At 36.6% G+C, this 18,706-nt stretch overlaps 1 protein-coding gene across 1 annotated transcript in view; it reads right to left on the bottom strand.

The window, feature by feature from the left end:
• Positions 1-18,706, bottom strand: part of BTBD8 (BTB domain containing 8) — a 78,741-nt gene that overhangs the window by 7,421 nt on the left and 52,614 nt on the right. The window contains exons 5-9 of the mRNA XM_012801621.2: positions 18,388-18,477; positions 9,547-9,627; positions 8,001-8,097; positions 4,749-4,837; positions 4,224-4,326 (exon numbers count right to left, since the gene is read on the bottom strand). Coding sequence (XP_012657075.2) covers positions 4,224-4,326; positions 4,749-4,837; positions 8,001-8,097; positions 9,547-9,627; positions 18,388-18,477 — 460 coding nt within the window. The remainder of the gene's footprint in view (positions 1-4,223; positions 4,327-4,748; positions 4,838-8,000; positions 8,098-9,546; positions 9,628-18,387; positions 18,478-18,706) is intronic.

Raw genomic sequence — 18,706 nt, forward strand, 5'->3', positions numbered from 1 at the left:
GGCTAGGGATTTGAACCCGCCACCTTAGGTGTACGTGGCTGGCGCCTTAGCCGGTTGAGCTACAGGTGCCGAGCCTGAAAAGTTTCTTTTCATGTCTTTTTCCACTTTTTAATGGGGATGTTTGGTTGTTTCTTGCTGATTTGCTTGAGTTCTTCACAAATTCTGGTTATTAGTCCGTTATCAGATGTTATAGCCTGAAAATATTTTCTCCTATCTGTGGGTTGTGTCCTTGGCAGTGCAGAGCTTTTTCATTTGATCAGGTTCCATTTACTTATTTTTGATGTTGCTATGATTATGCATAGTTATATCAATGAATTCCACAAAGAAAGAGAAAATTTCAAATTTTCAGCATAATCACCAGGATACCAAGAGACTACCGATCAAACTGGTTGGTTATTCTGATGTTCCTCTTTTTTCATCTTTTTATCTGTTTTGAAAGGAAAAGTCAAGTATTTACAAAGTTTACAAAAACCTAAATAGAGCTATAAAATAAAAGTAGTTTATATTTTTATTAGAATGGTAAACCTCTGTAAGTTGACTAACTATGGGACTATAACAAACAGATCACCATATGGAGGTGGTCAACACAAGGCCTGCTGTCCAGACATGTACATGTGGAGTATCTCCAGTCTATGAAAATTAGGTCAACTTAAAGAGGTGGTCAATGTAGGGAAGTGGTCAACTATGGAGGCTCTACTGTATAGCAGAGAGGCATGGTTTGAAGGACTTATTCTTCAGTTAAGCTCATATCACTTCTTTAAAAAAAAAAAAGTCAAGCTTGTTAATAGGCTTAAGTAAGTTAAAATCCCTCTCAATCTGGCCTTAAGCCTGTCCCCAGACTCACCTTCTCTCATTCCAGTTATAGCGGCATACAACACTTTCATTAGCTTAAACACAGATTTGGGTTTACTTTTTGTAGTAGTATCTCACCAGCTGATGTGCTATGCTTACTTTCCCAGCTGGATTTAGATGTACCTTCTATATAACCCAGGTTGATGTTACCATTTTGAGTGCCACCAGAGAAAGAGGACTACAACTCAGACAATGGCATTTGTTCAATGTTGTCTGGTTATGACATCGATGAGAAAAAGAAAATCGCTTCCCAGCCAAGGCCACTGTGCATGTGTGGGGTTTGCACATTTTTCCTCAATTCTGAGGATTTTCTTGGGTATTCTTGTTTCCTTCCACATTCCAAAGATGTATATATGAGGTGAACTGATGTCTCTAAATTGCCTCAATATGAGTGAATGTGGGTATGTGCAAGTGTGTGGCTTGAATCCTATCCAGGGTTGGTTCCAGCCTTGAGCACTGAGCTGCTGGGATACGCATCAGCCACCCACAACTATGAACTGGAATGAGTGAGTTGGAAAATGAATGAATGAATATAGATTATTATAAAATAAAAATTTATAAAGTATATGATCACCACACAAATACTACACACATGGTGAGAAACACTGCAGTGCAAAAGCACTCAGCCCACCATGCTCAGGATTGTTTTTGAACCATGTGGTGGTAGATGTTCCTTATTTTTGCTTTGCAAACACTTATTCCTTGATTTAACCCTCCACTATGACTGCTGTCACTGATTCTCGCAATATTGGAGAAATATTTATTTTCCTATTTCTATTAATCTTTCTTAAATGTTTCAATGTTCGATATTAGAAGAGGTTTTGGTCTTTATTTAGAAATTCAGTGATGAGGCTCAGTGCCCATAGTACAGTGGTTACAGCGCCAGCCACATGCACCAAGGCTGGTGGGTTTGAGCCTGGCCTGTGCCAGCTAAATAACAATGACAACTGCAACAACAACAACAAAACAGCCAGGCATTGTGGTGGGCGCCTGTAGTCCAAGCTACTTGGGAGGCTGAGGCAGGAGAATCGCTTAAGCCCAAGAGTTTGAGGTTGCTGTGAGCTGTGATGCCATAGCACTCTACCAAGGGTGACATAGCGAGACTCTGTCTAAAAAAAAAAAAAAAGAAAGAAAAAAGAAAAAAACAAGAAAAAGAAATTCAGTGATGAGCAGAAATAAGCCATAGGAACTTAATGCTTGTTATATCCATTAGCTTCTGGCAAAATTGGTTTTGTTGTATGTTGGTTTGCTTAAAGTTATGGTTTCCAAGAACCTATCAATAACATTAAGTGTAGACTTATTGTATACAGAAATCTGTTACAGGGGTTTGATCTTACACACTTTTGGGAGCTGGTTAAATAGGCTTTGTGTCTGATGAGGTAGTCTGAAGTTCACTGGGCAGGCAGTTGAGAAGGGAAGATGGGGGAGAGCAGGGATCATCTAGATGAAACAGCTACCCCACAGGAAATGCTGGCACTTTTTATTATGGAGCTAGACACATGCCTGGCCCAGGAGTTAGAGAAGCTGAAGGAAGATACAGGGAAAGACAAAACAGCTGTAGGTCTGGCTGGAGTGAGCCAGTAAATAAACAACATGTGAGTCTGAGTGCACCTGACCCAGCCTTTCTAGTGTAAAAACCAAAAAGAGCTGTTCTTTTACTTCTCTCCTCAAATTATCTCATATGGCCTCTCAAACTGGAAACAGAAAAAAATTCTGGGAAGCACAGTTCACCATAGCAAAGCTAGCATGTTACAAAGCCACTGTAGCCAACCCTATGTCAACTTGGCAACCACCCACACCTCTTAAAGCCATACTGAATTCCCAAGTGGAGACAGGATTCGTCATGCTTCCACTGATATAATTATCCCCCATATAACAAACATGCTCACCCTTTCCCCAAAAAAGGACACAAAGTTCCCTTTTTTTGTCTTTAGGTGACTGTTCACTTTTCTTCAAACAGATTCACATTGCTCTCTGATATCTAGTAACTTAAATGTAGAGATGTAAACTACTATCAGCATGTCTTACATTAGATAGTAGGGGAATGAAACAGTGGGGAAGAAACCAAAAATGTTTGGTTAGTCCGTACACAAACATTGATATAAAAAAGGGATATGAATATGTTCCTATTGTAGCATACTGCAGCACTCATTTCTGTCACTGGTCACAAGGTTGTAGCTATTATTTATAACTACCTTCTTTCTCTACCCACTCCATATTCCCTTTGTCCTCAGCAAATACTTCTATTGTTCATAGTTACTTACCTGGTAGGGTAGCCCAAACTTTCATTCTCTAAGAATCTGGGCCATTATCACCATTGTCTAAATTGGGTTGTTATTACTTTCTATTGATTTTACTCATAACTGGGAGTGCTACATTCCAGACATAGTCTTTCTTACCCATATCGTATAGTAGCAACCCTATGTCCCCTTGACAATCAGGTTCAATCTATCAGTAATTCTCCTTCTTTGCCTTCTTGGGTTTATAAAGTGGCCAGAGGAAGGCAGTCTCAACTTTTAGTTCAGTGGAATCATTGCTTGCCCACGGGGAAGTCTTTGGAACTAAGGCTTCTAGATTAGCAAAGCCTAAAGCTGCAGGGAAAGGATGCAAAAAAATTGTAAGTGGATCACAAGGAGTAATTGTGTCATGGAGCCTTTTCCTTTTTCACACCTTAATTTCTAGATCCATGAATCCTGGCAATGGGAGAAAGCACCATAAATCAAAAGCTGATTTAGAGCATATATTGCATCCTAGAGGACACTGCTCCAATCCCACAAGGCATTAGCACCACGCTGGCACTATAATTGAGTCTTCAAAATGCCATTTCTCTATTCAAGCCATCCACTCCAGGATGACGGGGAACCAACAATATAAGACCAAGAACTCCAACCCAACATCATACTTCCTTTGCTGTTAAGTGAGTTTGTTAATCAGAAGTGATGCTGTGGAGAATATAATGAAGATGGATGAGGCATACTGTAAGTTCACGAATAGCGATTTTAGCAGAAACACAGCGAGCCAGGAGGGCAGTTCCATATCGACATCAAATGTCTATTCCAGTGAGAAGCACTGCCTTTTCCATGACAGAAGTGGTCCAGTGTAATCCACTGCTACCAGGCAGAGGGCTGATCCCCTTACTGAACTGCTCTGTTAAGAAATTCAATGTTGTACCCTGATCCACCACAGTGAGTGGAAATCAGTATTGCTGAGCCAATACATAGACTTCCTTCTTGCCAAAATGGTTCCAGGTTATCTAAAACTGGTTCTTTCATCTTTCTACATTTACATTTAAATCATTGAAAGTACCATACGAAACTGAATAAACTTTTTGGTGACACATATACAGAAAGGGTATACAAGGTTATACTTACCAAGGACTGAATCAACATTGTAAGACAATTTTTCTGAATCTCAGGAGGTATATTTGCAAAGCTTCTCTCGGACCAAAACCTTGCAAAATGCTTTATAATCCACCTGTTTAAATCAAAGAATTCTCAAGTTAGAGAAATGAAAATATTTTTCATTATAATAGTCAATAATATTTAGGTTTTCAGTTATATTAATTGCATATAAATGTTTTGACATAATTTAATTTTATGAGCACTAAGATGGACTCCCTTTTCTGTAAATATATATTTTAAACTTATGTTGGGTTATGTGCACAGATCAGATTTTAACATAACTAACCATGGTTCAGCTTAAATAAAATTGATCCCAAGTATCTTGAATAATATCTAAACCAATACTTCTACTCAACTAGTGAAACTAGTTAAACACTAAGCTACTTATATTGTGTCCAAGGAAATAGGCCAACCTTAAAATTGCCCACAAAATTACAAGAATGCAAAATCAAAATTCTTAAATTAATAGCACCAGCACTACTTAAGATAACTTACTTCATGCAGTCAGCAAAAAGACTTTCCACTCCAACTGAATGAGCAATAATCAGGCACTCTAGTATAGACACTAGCGTTTTGGAAACAGGCTAAAATTAAAAGAGAACACCACATTTATTCCTTTTCCACTTACAGAGGCTAAAATAAAGATAATCTAATTTATATGCCTAAACTATAGAATAAGTACATGTAATTCAAATTTTCATTTTCTATATTTAATTCCTTTATCTGAAATTAACTTCTGCTGGTACCCTGGCTGCAGACATGCTCTTGTCAGTCTTCAACTATTTTTTCTTAAAACATCTTTCCACAAAAAACCCCTGAATATAGAAGTTTATAGAAGCTTTATTAATAATTGCCTAAATGTGGAAGCAACCACGATGTCCTTCAGTAAGCAAATGGTTAAGTAAACTGTAGTATATCCATGCACTAGAATATTCAGCACTAAAAAGGGATGGAATACCAAGCCATGAACAGACAGGGAGGAATCCTCAACCTTCGATGCATATTACTAAGGGAAAGAAGCCACTCTGAAAAGGTTAAAAACCATATGATTCTAACTATACTGCATTCTAGAAAAATCAAAACTATGGAAACAGCAAAAAGAGGAAATTAAAAGTTAGAAATTATATAATTAAAAAACATGTTTACAAAAATATATATATAATTAAAACATATAGAACAAAAAAGTTCAAGGATTAGGTCAATAAGAGCAGAATTTGTTCTTCCTATATCTGTTACCACAGCAACATAGAACTCTATTAAAACAAATGAAATAAAGTGAAAACGTTGTCAACAAAATAGCATACTGATAATATAAAAGAAACTTCTCTTTTTATTGTTTAAAAACAATAGAATATGCCTTTTACATTTTAAAATTTAAGTTGATTATAGAAAAAGTGAAATACAAGACTCTCCGCACATAACTCACATGTACTTATGCACCTGTCAAAAAACAGGGGCAACTGTCCCAAGAGGATCCATAAAGAGATTATTTCGACAATGTTAGATGTAACTGTTTTTTTTTTTTTTTGACACAGAGTCCGATTATGTTGCCCTTGGTAGAGTACCATGGTGTCACAGCTCACAGCAACCTCAAATTCTTGGGCTTAAGCGAGTCTCTTGCTTCAGCCTCCCAAGTAGCTGGGATTACAGATGCCCACCACAAAGCCCAGCTATTTTTTGTTGTAGTTGTCATTGTTGTTTGGCAGGCCCAGGCTGGAATCAAACCCGTCAGCTCTGGTGTATGTGGCTGGCACAATAGCCGCTGAGCCACAGGCGCCCGGCCAGTAACTGGTTTTTTTATAAGTCTCTAATATAAAACTTTTTCCCTCAACTAGTGCTTTCCATGATACTGTCTCAAACCCACCTCTTTTCTATTCATTATAGGCAGATTCCAATACTTTCTGGTTACTTTTGTTGGAATTGAGTACAGTACTGCTTTAATATCCCTCTTTAAATCTTCCCCCTCCCCATAACTGACTAGTTTACGGTTGGGATGATCTTAGCAGGGAGTAGAGCAGTCTAGTCTCCCACTTCTCCATTTTCCAGGTCAAACTCCTTTGGAAGAAGGCTATGGGCTGGCTACTATGGTCACCTTATATAATTAAGTAGAGACCAAGACAGTAGTAGGAAAATGTCCTTGACTTTGCTGTGACTTAGATGCTGGTGGCCTTTGCTGATGAGATAGGGGCAGATCAAGCTTCACCCTGGCCTCTCTGTGGATGAGGACTGTCTCAAGTCCATCTGTTCATGATGCATGATGCCTCCCTACATGGGACACAATGTTGGTCTCTGTGTCAGTCTCCTCTAACTTTTATGAAACCATGAAGGTCTTCCTCCTTCCCTGTGGACCACATGTAACTGGGGTACAGAGTGGACACCTGATATTTTTTTCCTCTGTATGACAATAACTACAGTCCTTCATTACCAGGCTAGTACTAGCTTCTCCAGCAAGCCTCCTTCCTTTACGCTCCATGTTCAAGTACATTGTCACTATCTTCTCAAGGCATATTCCAATCTCTCTCAAGAAATCTCTTACCACTTTCTTTTCTTTTTTTTCTTTTTCTTGTGTTTTCTGATGGAAGTTCTAGGGTAGGGTGGTTTTAAAGACATAGTAAAGTGGAGGATGAGAAGACATCATCTCCTCATGGCAAATATTTCCCATCTTTAACATTTGTTTGTGATTCTCTTGGCTCCCCCTAACTTTCCCGTGACTGGGAGTGTGAGGGAGCCTCTTACCAGCATTCTTCACTCTCTAAAGGTAAGGACACCACAGGCTGCCCTCTTTCTTCCAATTCCCTTACTTAGGCCAGAATGAATAGTTGATTAAAAGTGGCTGAGGGTTTAACATTTCTCAGGAAACATTGAGGGGCTGGTAGTGGTAGCAGACCCAGTTGTTCATGGCTCTTATTTTTAGTACATGTGCTGCTTCCTCAGCTACAGTATATAGGGAGGTAGAAGAAGACCTACCCAACACAAGAACCTAAATTTAATGGTTATTAAAATTACCTAGTTTTCTACTCAATAAGAGGTAAATGTGATGTAAATCATTTTTTAACATTTATTTTTGTTGATTATAAAAGTAATTCATTCTCACTGTAGAAAATACAGAAAAGCATAAATAAGAAAATAACAATAACCTAGACACAGGATACATACATTAAACAATGGAGAATCTAAGAATAGTGTACTAAGTGGCTTTGAAATGCTTACTATGGGGTCTTTGTTTAGATAGTTAATTTATCTTTGCATTTACTAACAAACTCGAAATATTTAGTATTCATATTCCACTTGGGGAGGCAAGTGGAAGATAACTATATTCCACCCTAAGCATCACTGTAAAAAGAGGAGGTAAAAGTAAGGAATATACTTCCAGGTAAAAAAATCAATAAAGCACCGTGTAGTTCTTCCATAAATGGAGAAGGTAACCTTAATCTCTGACTACCTTTCTGTCAGTTCCAAGTCTTGAGTGCCGGCTTTACACTTCACCTTAAATTACGGATACTCCTGTATCCTTTCATTAAATCCTCCATATCAATTTTATTTTACTTAAAATAATTTTGAGCTCATTTCTGATTTTTGCAAGCAGACCATATATGTATATTATTTCTCAACTGGAGTTCCCATTAGTTAAACTGACTTAATATTTTTGATATTTAAAGCACTATTACTTAATCAGGGCTAAAAATCTAGTAGGTAATACTGGTTGATAAAGCACTGGGTAAAAGATTTCTGAGACTTAATAATTACCTTCTGAAAGAAATTACAGTAATCTCTTCTTAAAATATAGATTGCTACTTCTTTTAATCCTTCTAGTCCATACATATCAGCCATATTGAGTATCTGACTAAAATAAAAATAGATACATTGTTAATTCTCTAGTTTAATAATCAAGGCACAATACACAGTAGATTTGTTGATATATCGTCTGTTCAGAAAAAAAATCTAAATTATCTTAATTATAACTTTTTGTCTTACATAATAGATAATCTTTATAGATTATAAAAAGAACATAGGCCAAAAGTTGAAAGCATTGATATATGATTTGATTAGTAGAAAATAGCAAGAGACAAATTTGAAATGTTTCAAATTCCCTTCATATGCTCTATGATATTACCAGAGCAAAATCTAGGAAACTGCTTTGAAGGCTATAAAAGGTACAAAACTCTTTGCAACAAATTTGTATAATACAAGGGTTTTTTGTTTGTTTTTTGGTGGTGGTGGTGGTGATGGTCCGGGGCAATTCACTGATGTCTTGTCATACTGAAAATGTCTACAAATGACCCTCATTGAAGAAAGCATCCAATGACCAGTTTTCTTTGCTTCTTTCATTTAGCAATTATTACTGAGCACCAAAATATACTTAGGTATTTAGGAAGCTTCCAGCCTTGAAAGCATGAAAACATTTCCTATATGTTACCAGACAGTAAAACTTTAGTATTAATCTCTATGACTTCCCACTACATATTTATTCAGTTCAAAATTAAAGGAACTAAAGAATTTTTAAAATTTAAAGAGTCTTTCACTTGTCTGATATTAGAATAGCAAGAAGATAGGAAGACATTCAGAAAATTTAAAGAGCAAGGTGGAACTTCACTCTCTAGTGCAGTGGTTCTCCACCTTCCTAATGCCTTCTAATGCTGCGACCTTTAATACAGTTCCCTTTCGTTGCTACTTCATAACTGTAATTTTGCTACTGTTATGAGAATCATAATGTAAATAGCTGACATGCAGGATGTATTTTCATTGTCACAAAGGGGTCGTGACCCACAGGTTGAGAACCGCTGCTCTAGTGGGATTTCAGAAGCTTAGATAGAACATCACCATAGAGTACTTAAGAAATCACATAGTAGTTGGTCTTTAAGATGGCCTATATTCTTAAATAAATTTCAAAGTTTTTCTTTTTGTTCATTGCTGGTTAAAAAAGCCTAAAAAATTAATGTAATAAAATAATTTTCAAAGCTTCATAGAAGTTCGATCAATTTTATTTTATAAAAACCTATGCTTTTCCAAACAAAAATAAAGTTCTAACATAATTTAAGTCAAGTACAGATTTTTTTTCAAGTAAAGATTTTTAAAGATCTTATTACTGTGAGTTGCTAAATTCTCTTTTCTTCTAAATAAAGTAATTTGCCTATTGTTTTTAAGTATTTCTGAAACACACACAAGATAAGGCAAAATAGATAATAAAAGTTAAGCTTCTATTTCATTGACACTTTGCAACATAGCTCAACAAAGCCAAACCTGCAAAATATTAACATATTTATATTTTAAATTATTAAAAAGTAATACATACCCAACATTAGCTTTGTCTGGAAAATCCAAAGTTCCTCCATATATAAAATGCATCATAACATTCATTTCTAAATGGTTTATACTGAAAAATAAAAGAAAACTCAAATTCAGGAATAATTAAAGTTTAACTGGTAACAATGATATGTTCTATTTCTTGTGGCCAAGATATAGTTCTAATCTCACTTTTACCTTAAGGACATATTCTTCAAATAATATCTTCAAATATCAAAATTCTTCAAACATCCGAGCAGGTATACCATAAATTTAAAATAAACTATACCTATGGATGTTTATATAAGCTACAAAATGCTATTAGTTTGTTATCAAATTATTATTTATTGAGTGTCTTCTATTACCATTTTTTTAAAGTTAGAAGGGACTTTAGAAGTCATTGTCCAACCTCTGGCTCATTAAGAAATCCTCTCCTCAGCACCTTCAACAAATGGCCTCTGGTCTTATTTGCAGCCTCAGGCAGATAACTCTACTCACTAGAAAGATTCTTGTTATGCTGTACAGGTTTTTAAATTTGTAATGCCTGTCAGTGGCCAATATCCTCATTAAACAGATGAAAAAGTAAAGACACAACTTATGAAGTAGTTTGGAGTGATAACCTTTATGTCCTACTGACTACTGTATCTCAAACTCTGAATTCATGCCCTCCTTCCTCCTCCCCACCCCAAATTCAGTCCTCTTTCTGTAACTCTTATCTTGTTAACAGCACTGTTATAGAGATTCTTGCATCTTGCCCCCATCCTCTATTTCTCTGTACTACAGGGAGGGAATTATTAATAATCTGATTGGTAGAAAACAACCATTGGTCATCAGTCAGGAAGAAGTCAAGATGAAAGGCAATTTGATTTCTTTTCTTCTTTGCTGAACCAGTAGGAAGAGATGATGGGGAAGAGGTACAGATTCTGACTTCCACTCAGGCGGGCTGTCTTACTGGGATATCACAAGCAAGCCATCTTTGGCTCTTGCATTAAAGCATGTGCTACAGGTTGAGTATCTCTAATCTGAAAATCCAAAATCCTCCAAAATCCAAAACTTTTTGAGCACTGACATGAGATAGTGATAGCTTTCCTTTCCAAAGGTTCAATGTACACGAAATTTAAAATTTTGTAAATTTTCATGTACAAAATTATTAAAAGTATTGTGTAAAATTTCCTTCAGGCTATAAAGTATTATGAAATTGATTATATGAATGGGGTTATTCTTGTCATACCTAACTAAACCAGAGTTGAAGGGCCAGGGGGAAAAAGCACTTATGGCACAGAGCACCTGCTCTAAGAACTGAATTTCCTACAAACCCAGCTGCTGAACTGGCCTGCTGGAACCCTAAGAACAGCTTTACCCAGTAGCTGCTGAAATGACCTGCTATGACTCTAAAGATTTGTTTTACCTATTGCCTTCACTCACCAATCAGAGCTTGCAAGCTCCCAAAAGCTTCTTTAGTGCCAATGAGCTTACTCTGAAAACAATACATAACATTTCTCTCTGAGAACTTTCCCTCTTTTCTTCAGATATACCAAAGACTACCCTAGTCTATGTGTATGTTGTGAACTGCAACTCTGTGATTCCCTAATAAAACATTTAAAAATAACATCTCTGTTCTTTATTTTGACTTCAACATTGTATATGAAACACAAATGAATTTTCTCTTTAGCATTTGGTCCTATCACCATTATATCTCATTAAATATATGCAGATATTCTAAGATCCAAATAAGTCCCATGTATGAAACACATCTGGTCCCAAGCGTTTTGGACAAGGCACACTCAACCTGTACAGCTAACGCAGTTTTTTATCAGTAATAAAGGAAATATTTTTTTACTTTCCCTGTTGATTCTTTTGTCTTACTCTGAGCAGCATGCTTTGTTGGAGTTTTCAGGGGGCCCTCTGAATACTCCGACGGACATAATTTGGCCCCCAGACATTTTTCATCTAGATGCCTAAGTTAGCACTTGAGGTTCATCTTAGTCCTCTCCCTCATTTTACTCTGTCACTTGTACTTTGACGAACTTGTTGAATTTAGCCTCTGCTCTCTATTTCCCCTCTTCCTGCCCTGGTTCAGCCTCTCTTTTTGTCCCATCCACACCATGACAGTGTCCTCTGATACAGGTTTCCTGCCTGAAATCTTCTGCTTGCATCCTATTTCCCACATTGCTGTTAGAGTGACTTTCCTACAGCACGAATCTGATATAGCCTCCTCTTTAACTATTCTCCAAAGCCCACAGGAAGAAGTCCAAATTCCTTAGCTTGGTGTACAAAGTTTCTCAGCATCTGACCTCCCTTTCTAGCAAGTATTTCTATACCTGAACCACTTACAATTTCTTATATATTCATGCCTCAGTGCATACTATTCTTTGGGATTAAAATGAAGGATTTCCTTTCCATTTATTTCATCTTTCAGACATTAGACATGTGGCTCTTTATCTGTTTCCTTTATGCTCCCAAGATGAAAAAAAATCACAGTATGTTAAAAACAGTAGTAACTAACATCTGTTAAGCACTTATGCGACAGTCGTTGAGATAATAAGCATTGTGAATGCTATTTAATCATCGGAACAACTCAGTAGTAGATACTATTATTAGTTTTTTTTTTTTTGAGATAGACCCTCAAGCTGTCACCCTGGGTAGAGTGCCGTGGTATCACAGCTCACAGCAACCTCCAGCTCCTGGGCTCAAGCGATTCTCCTGCCTCTGTCTCCCAAGTAGCTAGGACTACAGGTGCCCACCACAACGCCTGGCTATTTTTTGGTTGCAGCCATCATTGTTGTTTGGCGGGCCTGGGCTGGATTCGAACCTGCCAGCTCAAGAGTATGTGGCTGGCACCTTAGCTGTTTGAGCCACAGGCACCGAGCCATTAGTTTCATTCTATAAATGAAGAAACTGAATTAAGTAACTTGCCCAAGATTTAAATCCAGGCATACCGACTCCAAAGCCTGAGCTCTTAAGCAGTATTACTATAGACATTTCCACTATCACATTTATCAAACTGCCTGGCAATATTTTTGTTTACATAATTTTTTGTTTACATAATTGCCTATCTTTCTAGACTGTGTTCTATAAGAGGGTTCATGACATTTATCTTTATCTTTGTATCTTTGTATCACTCATACCAGGAGAACGTCAACAATAGTTCAAGGCCCCCAGGATCAGAAGAATTTCCTTTCCTTACATAATACGGGAGTTCTTCAGTAGACTCATGATAGGAACACTGCTAAGACCCACACTGTTTAACTAATATCTGCTAAATAAACAGTTAGGGAGGCAAGAAGAAAATGAGTAATTTTCAAGAGGGCAGGAATCAGAAGGTGTGTGCTTTATTCTATGACCTTAAAAAACATATGCTCCATAAATGTTTGATGAATGTTAATGAATGCCATATTAAGGCACTTACAGCATGTTCCCAAACTTTCAGAAGAACAATACATTGAAAATATATAAATATTTTTCTATTAATTTAATAAATACTTACTGGCCCCTACCATGGCTAAGAACGGAGTTCTGTGGATTCAAAACTCTGCATCTTTAATACTTAGGAAAAAAGCCAAATATCTAAATATTCTTATTTGTATACCACAGATTTGATAAGATTTAACACAGAATAATGAAGCCATATTATCTGTAGTTTGTCAGTCTAAAACACTAGCATAATTACTACATACCCTAGAATAAATACTAGAAAACACTAGCATAAATACTAGTATTGTTATATACACTTATTGTCAGACTATCAATGCTAATGAGAATTGGCTACTTATGTTGAAAGAATAATTCCTTTTAAGTCTTGACATGTTTAAGCAAAGATAATGGCTAAATAAAACCAGAAGTCATTTTATTAAAATAAACAGCAAAATCTAAACACTTGAGCCTATCTATCAACATATGTGTATACGATACAAAAACAGCAAGAAACCATTTTCTGACTGTTTTGACAGATGTTTTACTGGGCTATGTTCTTGTTATTATGATGTAAGTCATTTGTATTTTTACTAAAAGTGTTTTTAAAGACATGATCAACCGACCTAGAAAAGCAACAAATTATTCTGATTGCCCACAGTTTAAATGGAAAGATTTAAAGCACTTTTCCCATTAAAATGTAATCAGAATAAAAGCTTCTAGAAATGGAAAACATTACAAGAGTTAGGAAAAAGAAAAACCGCTGAGAAGACAAAGAACTAAGATCAGAGACTTGTAAGCATGTACCTAGTTTACTAAGATCTATGTTTCATGCGTGCTTTCTTTTTTTTTTTTTTTGAGACGGAGCCTCAAGCTGTCCCCCTGGGTAGAGTGTCGTGGCATCACAGCTCACAGCAACCTCCAACTCCTGGGCTCAAGAGAGTCTCCTGCCTCTGCCTCCCAAGTAGCTGGGACCACAGGCACCCGCCACAACGCCCGGCCATTTTTTGGTTGCAGCCATCATTGTTGTTTGGCGGGCCCGGGCTGGGGATTCGAACCCGCCACCTTAGGTGTACGTGGCTGGCGCCTTAGCCGCTTGAGCCACAGGCGCCGAACCTCATGCGTGCTTTCTAAAGCTTCAGGCTTCTGTGTGTGAGGGTCAAGGTAACACAGAGACTTCATTCATTCATTTGTTCATCCATTAACAATGAATATTTATTGAATAACAGACTATATTCTAGATGGTGGGGATACAAGATTTTTACGTTCTAAGAGGAGGATATGGACATAAATAAGTTAAAAAATTAAAAAGATAATTTTGATAGTGAAAAGTCTCATGTAAACAACACAACAGGATAACAAAACAGAATAACCAAGGAGCTGGGCTATAGCTACTTTAGGAAGGTTAGTCTGGGAAAGTATACTTGATCTCTTTCAAGCATGAGAAGCAACCAGCCTTGCTAAATACTATGTGAAAAACTCTTAGGCAGAGGAAACAGCAAGTGCAAAGGCTCTCATGATTGGAGGAAAGGTCAACAAATGAGGGCAAGAATGGTTTAAAAAAATTTGTTATTTGAGAAAGAAGTTGGGGCTAGGTCATATAGGCCTTATAAGGTCTTGTAGGTCTTGGTAAAGTAGGATTAATTCTAACTGTGATGAGAAGACACTGAAGGAGTTTAGTCAGGAGAGAAATATAATCTCATGTATATATCAAAAGCTCACGCTGAGGAGCAGAGCAATCCGAGGAATCTCCCAAGGGATAAGAAAATCCAAATTTATGCTCCAAAGCCCAAATCACCACTGGAAGACTTCTATTTATGTAAAATGGAAATATGTGTGGTTTCTTCACAGAAGTGTTGGCTGTGATTCAATTTCCATTATAGTACATGGAAAATTTTCCCTATTCCTTCCACTAGAACAGAATTTCCTTCCAGCTATATCCTTCTACTCTCCCACCTCTGAGGAATGGATGGAACTAGGATTACAGCACTCTTCTATTCCAATATCAATTTATGAAAGGCTGCCCTTCTTGAAAAATATCATTTGCATTAAGCCTTTTAGTTACCAACTGATTAAAACACTATAGTTCTTTCTGTAAGGACAGACAAAATTTTATGCCAATCTATTTGGTAAAAAATATCTTGCAGACATGCAATGGCTACACGGTTCCAAAAAGAAGCTGCTGATCACTGAAAGGAGGCATCGGTGTCCTGACACTGGGAAAAGCCCTGACTTGACCCCTTTTCTCTCTAGAAAATGAGAAAGGAGACACAGACTGTATTAATGAGTACTACAGACTACGTACCAAGCACTATGCAAGGTTCTTTCCTTACTGTACCTAATTTAATTCTTTCAGCAACCACAAGAAGCTCAGAATTTTAAGGAATGCCCCTAAAGTCATGAAACAAGTAGGGACTGGATAGACAACTGCCTTTAAGGACACCAAAGTAGTGATCTTTCTCCTGTACTACACTCCCCATGGAAACATAAACCCAGGTTTACAATATAAGTTAATAGGAAAATGTAATGTTTCTATAGACTTCTTTGTCTCAATACAAAAACTCCTGAAATATTTGATTTTTTAAAAAGTAAAATTCCTCAATCTTCTTTAGTATTCCAATAGTAATATACCACAATAGTAATAAGATTTTAGGTAGTAATCTGAGACAATCAATTCGATACATGAGACAACAGGAAAAGGCAAAATAGAGAAAGGCAAAATATATCACAAAATTGTGTGATAATACTGATGACTTCCTACTGAACCTCAGAGTCAAAGCATTCTATAATATTCTTATTTGACAATGTGAATGTTACTTTTTTTGCATTATTATTATTATTGTTCAATATTTCGTTGCAGCAATCATCTGATTTCTTTTCTGAATGTATTTATCTTCGTTCATTCTTTTTTTTATTTTTTAATTTTTTTATCTTTGTTCATTCTTTACAAGGCTTTTGTTTCTAGTTCTTATCTTAAACATTGGTATTGTTATTAAATTTTAAGCCTTTATGATTTTGTGAAGGCAAAAAATGGAAACCAAATAAACACATGTATATGTAAAAAAATAAATAAAATAAATAAAAACGGAAAAAAAATTGTGTGATAATAATAATAAAGGGGGCAGTGCCTGTGCCTCAAAGGAGCAGGGCACTGGCCCCATATACCGGAGGTGGTGGGTTTGAACCTGGCCCTAGCCAAAAACTGAAAAAAATAATAATAGTAATGATAATAATAAAGGGTATATATAAAACCACATATCCATCAAGTGATGCTTCCTTCTTTCAGTTTAGTTTTAACAAACCTCACTTTATTACAGATAAGGGAGCAAAGACCAATAGTTGATGTCACAATTTCTTTCCTGTCATGACCTCTTACTAAATAGACCTAATCTTTAAAAGCCAGGGTGTTTGAATGTTTAATCCGATCAGCTCATGAGGGGTGATTAAGAAAGACCGAGAGAAAAAAAAAACACTGAAAAATCCCATAAGTGAACTTAGAGGTCATCTTGAACAATACAAAACAGATAAAAGTTGAAAGGGTGCCCTTCAAATGGCCTTCCCTGCGGATCTTCGTCCCACACAATGTGTTCCTCCTAATGTACCTACCAGAAACTTCAGGGTTCTATAGGACAAAGTTTGAAAAGCACTAATGTAAACAGTGGAGACCAATCTGAGCTAGCTCAAACATCCATGTCAATGGGAAAGTTTTTAATTTCTTCAGTGCCTGTGGTGTAATGAACTCTGAATGAAGAAAAAACACGAACAATGCATAAGCATATATTAACCAGGTAAGCCTGGGAAGATATTTCTGTGATCCTGTTTTTACTCATCCATAACATGTGAATATACCTTCATTATCTCAAAGACTGATTCTAAAAACTAACAGGACAGAGTAAAGTGGAAGAAGTATAGAAAATCCAAAGTGTTAGCTCAGCGCTGTAGGTCAGTGGTTAGGGTGCCGGCCACATGCACTGGGGCTGGTGGGTTTGAACCCACCCAGGGCCTGCCAAACAACAACAACAACAAAAAGCCAGGCATTGTGGCGGGCGCCTGTAGTCCCAGCTATTGGGAGGCTGAGGCAAGAGAATCATTTAAGCCCAAGAGTATGAGGTTGCTGTGAGCTGTGACATCATTGCACTTGACCAAGGACAACATAGTGAGACTGTTTTTAAAAAAAAAAAAAAAAGAAAGAAAGAAAATCTAAGGTGTTATTAAGGCATTATTATTGATCAGGACAGAATCTATTTGGAGAAGGGAACAAAGATATGTATAATAATAGGTTATACAGTAAAAATTGTCACTAACTTACAAGGAACTAAGATTTTTTTTTTTTTTTCAGGAAAAGAGTTAGACATGTGGTCTCTGTAAACCACTTTTTTCTTCTGCTACGGTATATGATCCCATAAGCATACACTTCTTTTGACCTTTGTCTCACTACCAAGAATCACACCATTTTTACTGAATGTCAGAAGTTACATTATGGGTCAAACTAGTGTTACTTCTCCATTTGAATGTTTACTGAATTCAGTTCTCATGAGAAAGAATGGACAGTTTTTAAAAATCATGTCTAAACCATATGAATTACAGCCCATGGAGAAGTTTTCAAAATATGCAAAAATGATTATCCTCAGGATTGGGATTTAGCCTCTAGGTTTTGCTAGCACTACCCTTCCTACATTCAGTGGATATGTTAAATTCATCACCAAGGAAAAGATCTTTATGAGTAGCATACATACATTTTTTAAGTTGTTCTTCAACAGTGATAATAAAATCTCACCAAGAGATCAACCTACAAATTCCTTTTACCCACAGAACAATAAACACTTTAGCCTAGCATTTAAAATCTCCCATAATCAAAGACTAATTATTATGGCCAAAATGTTCATGTTCCCTACAAACTCACATGGTGAAGCCCAAACCCCACCGTGGTCCCACTTGGAAATGAGGCCTCTAAGGAAATTATTATTATTATTATTCTTTTAATATTTTAAGGAAGTAATTAAGGTCAAAGGAGGTCAAAAGAGTGAGCCCCTTGATCTGATAGGATTAGTTTCCTTATAAGAGACCATATAGCTCTTTCTCCAAGTGCATACACTGAGGAGAGGCCATGTGAGAGCAATGTGAGAAGGTGGCAATCTGCAAGCTAAGGGGAGAGCCCTCATCAAATACAACCTTGCTGGCACCTTTGTCTTAGACTTTCAGTCTCCAGAATTGTGAGAAGATAAATTTCTCCTATTTAAGCCACCCAGTTTCAGTATTTTGTCACAGAGGCCTAAGCATATTAAATACACTGCCTCCCATTACAGGAAAATTACTTTGTTGAATACATGAGAAATATTTCATTGAACATCCAGAGAAATTAGATTCTTTAAAAGTGCTTTGTATGAAGTACTATTTGCAATCATTTGCAGTCAAGCTGCCGTGTAAAAATTATGCTTACCCTTGAAGAGTAACATACTCTTGAGAGCTTTCAGCCCAACAGCCACTCAGCATTGCAGCAAAATAACTAGATCTGGCGCTTAAAATGGCCCTAAAGAGAAGAGAAGGGGAAAACACAGGTAAACATTTATGTATTATGCAAAATGCAATTTTTAATGAAGCTCTTCATCTTTACCTCATAAACCAAGGTAACAACCTATTTATTTATATTCACTGGTAGGATTATTATAATAAAAATTATAAGCCCATGTTTATACCTATTTTGATGATTTGTTTAAAACATTAATTTCAATGCCTTTTTCCCTTTTAAATTTTTTTTC

This window comes from Otolemur garnettii, unplaced genomic scaffold (genome assembly GCF_000181295.1).
Source record: "Otolemur garnettii isolate 467f Iridium unplaced genomic scaffold, OtoGar3 scaffold00010, whole genome shotgun sequence".
In the NCBI taxonomy this organism is placed as follows: Eukaryota; Metazoa; Chordata; class Mammalia; order Primates; family Galagidae; genus Otolemur; species Otolemur garnettii.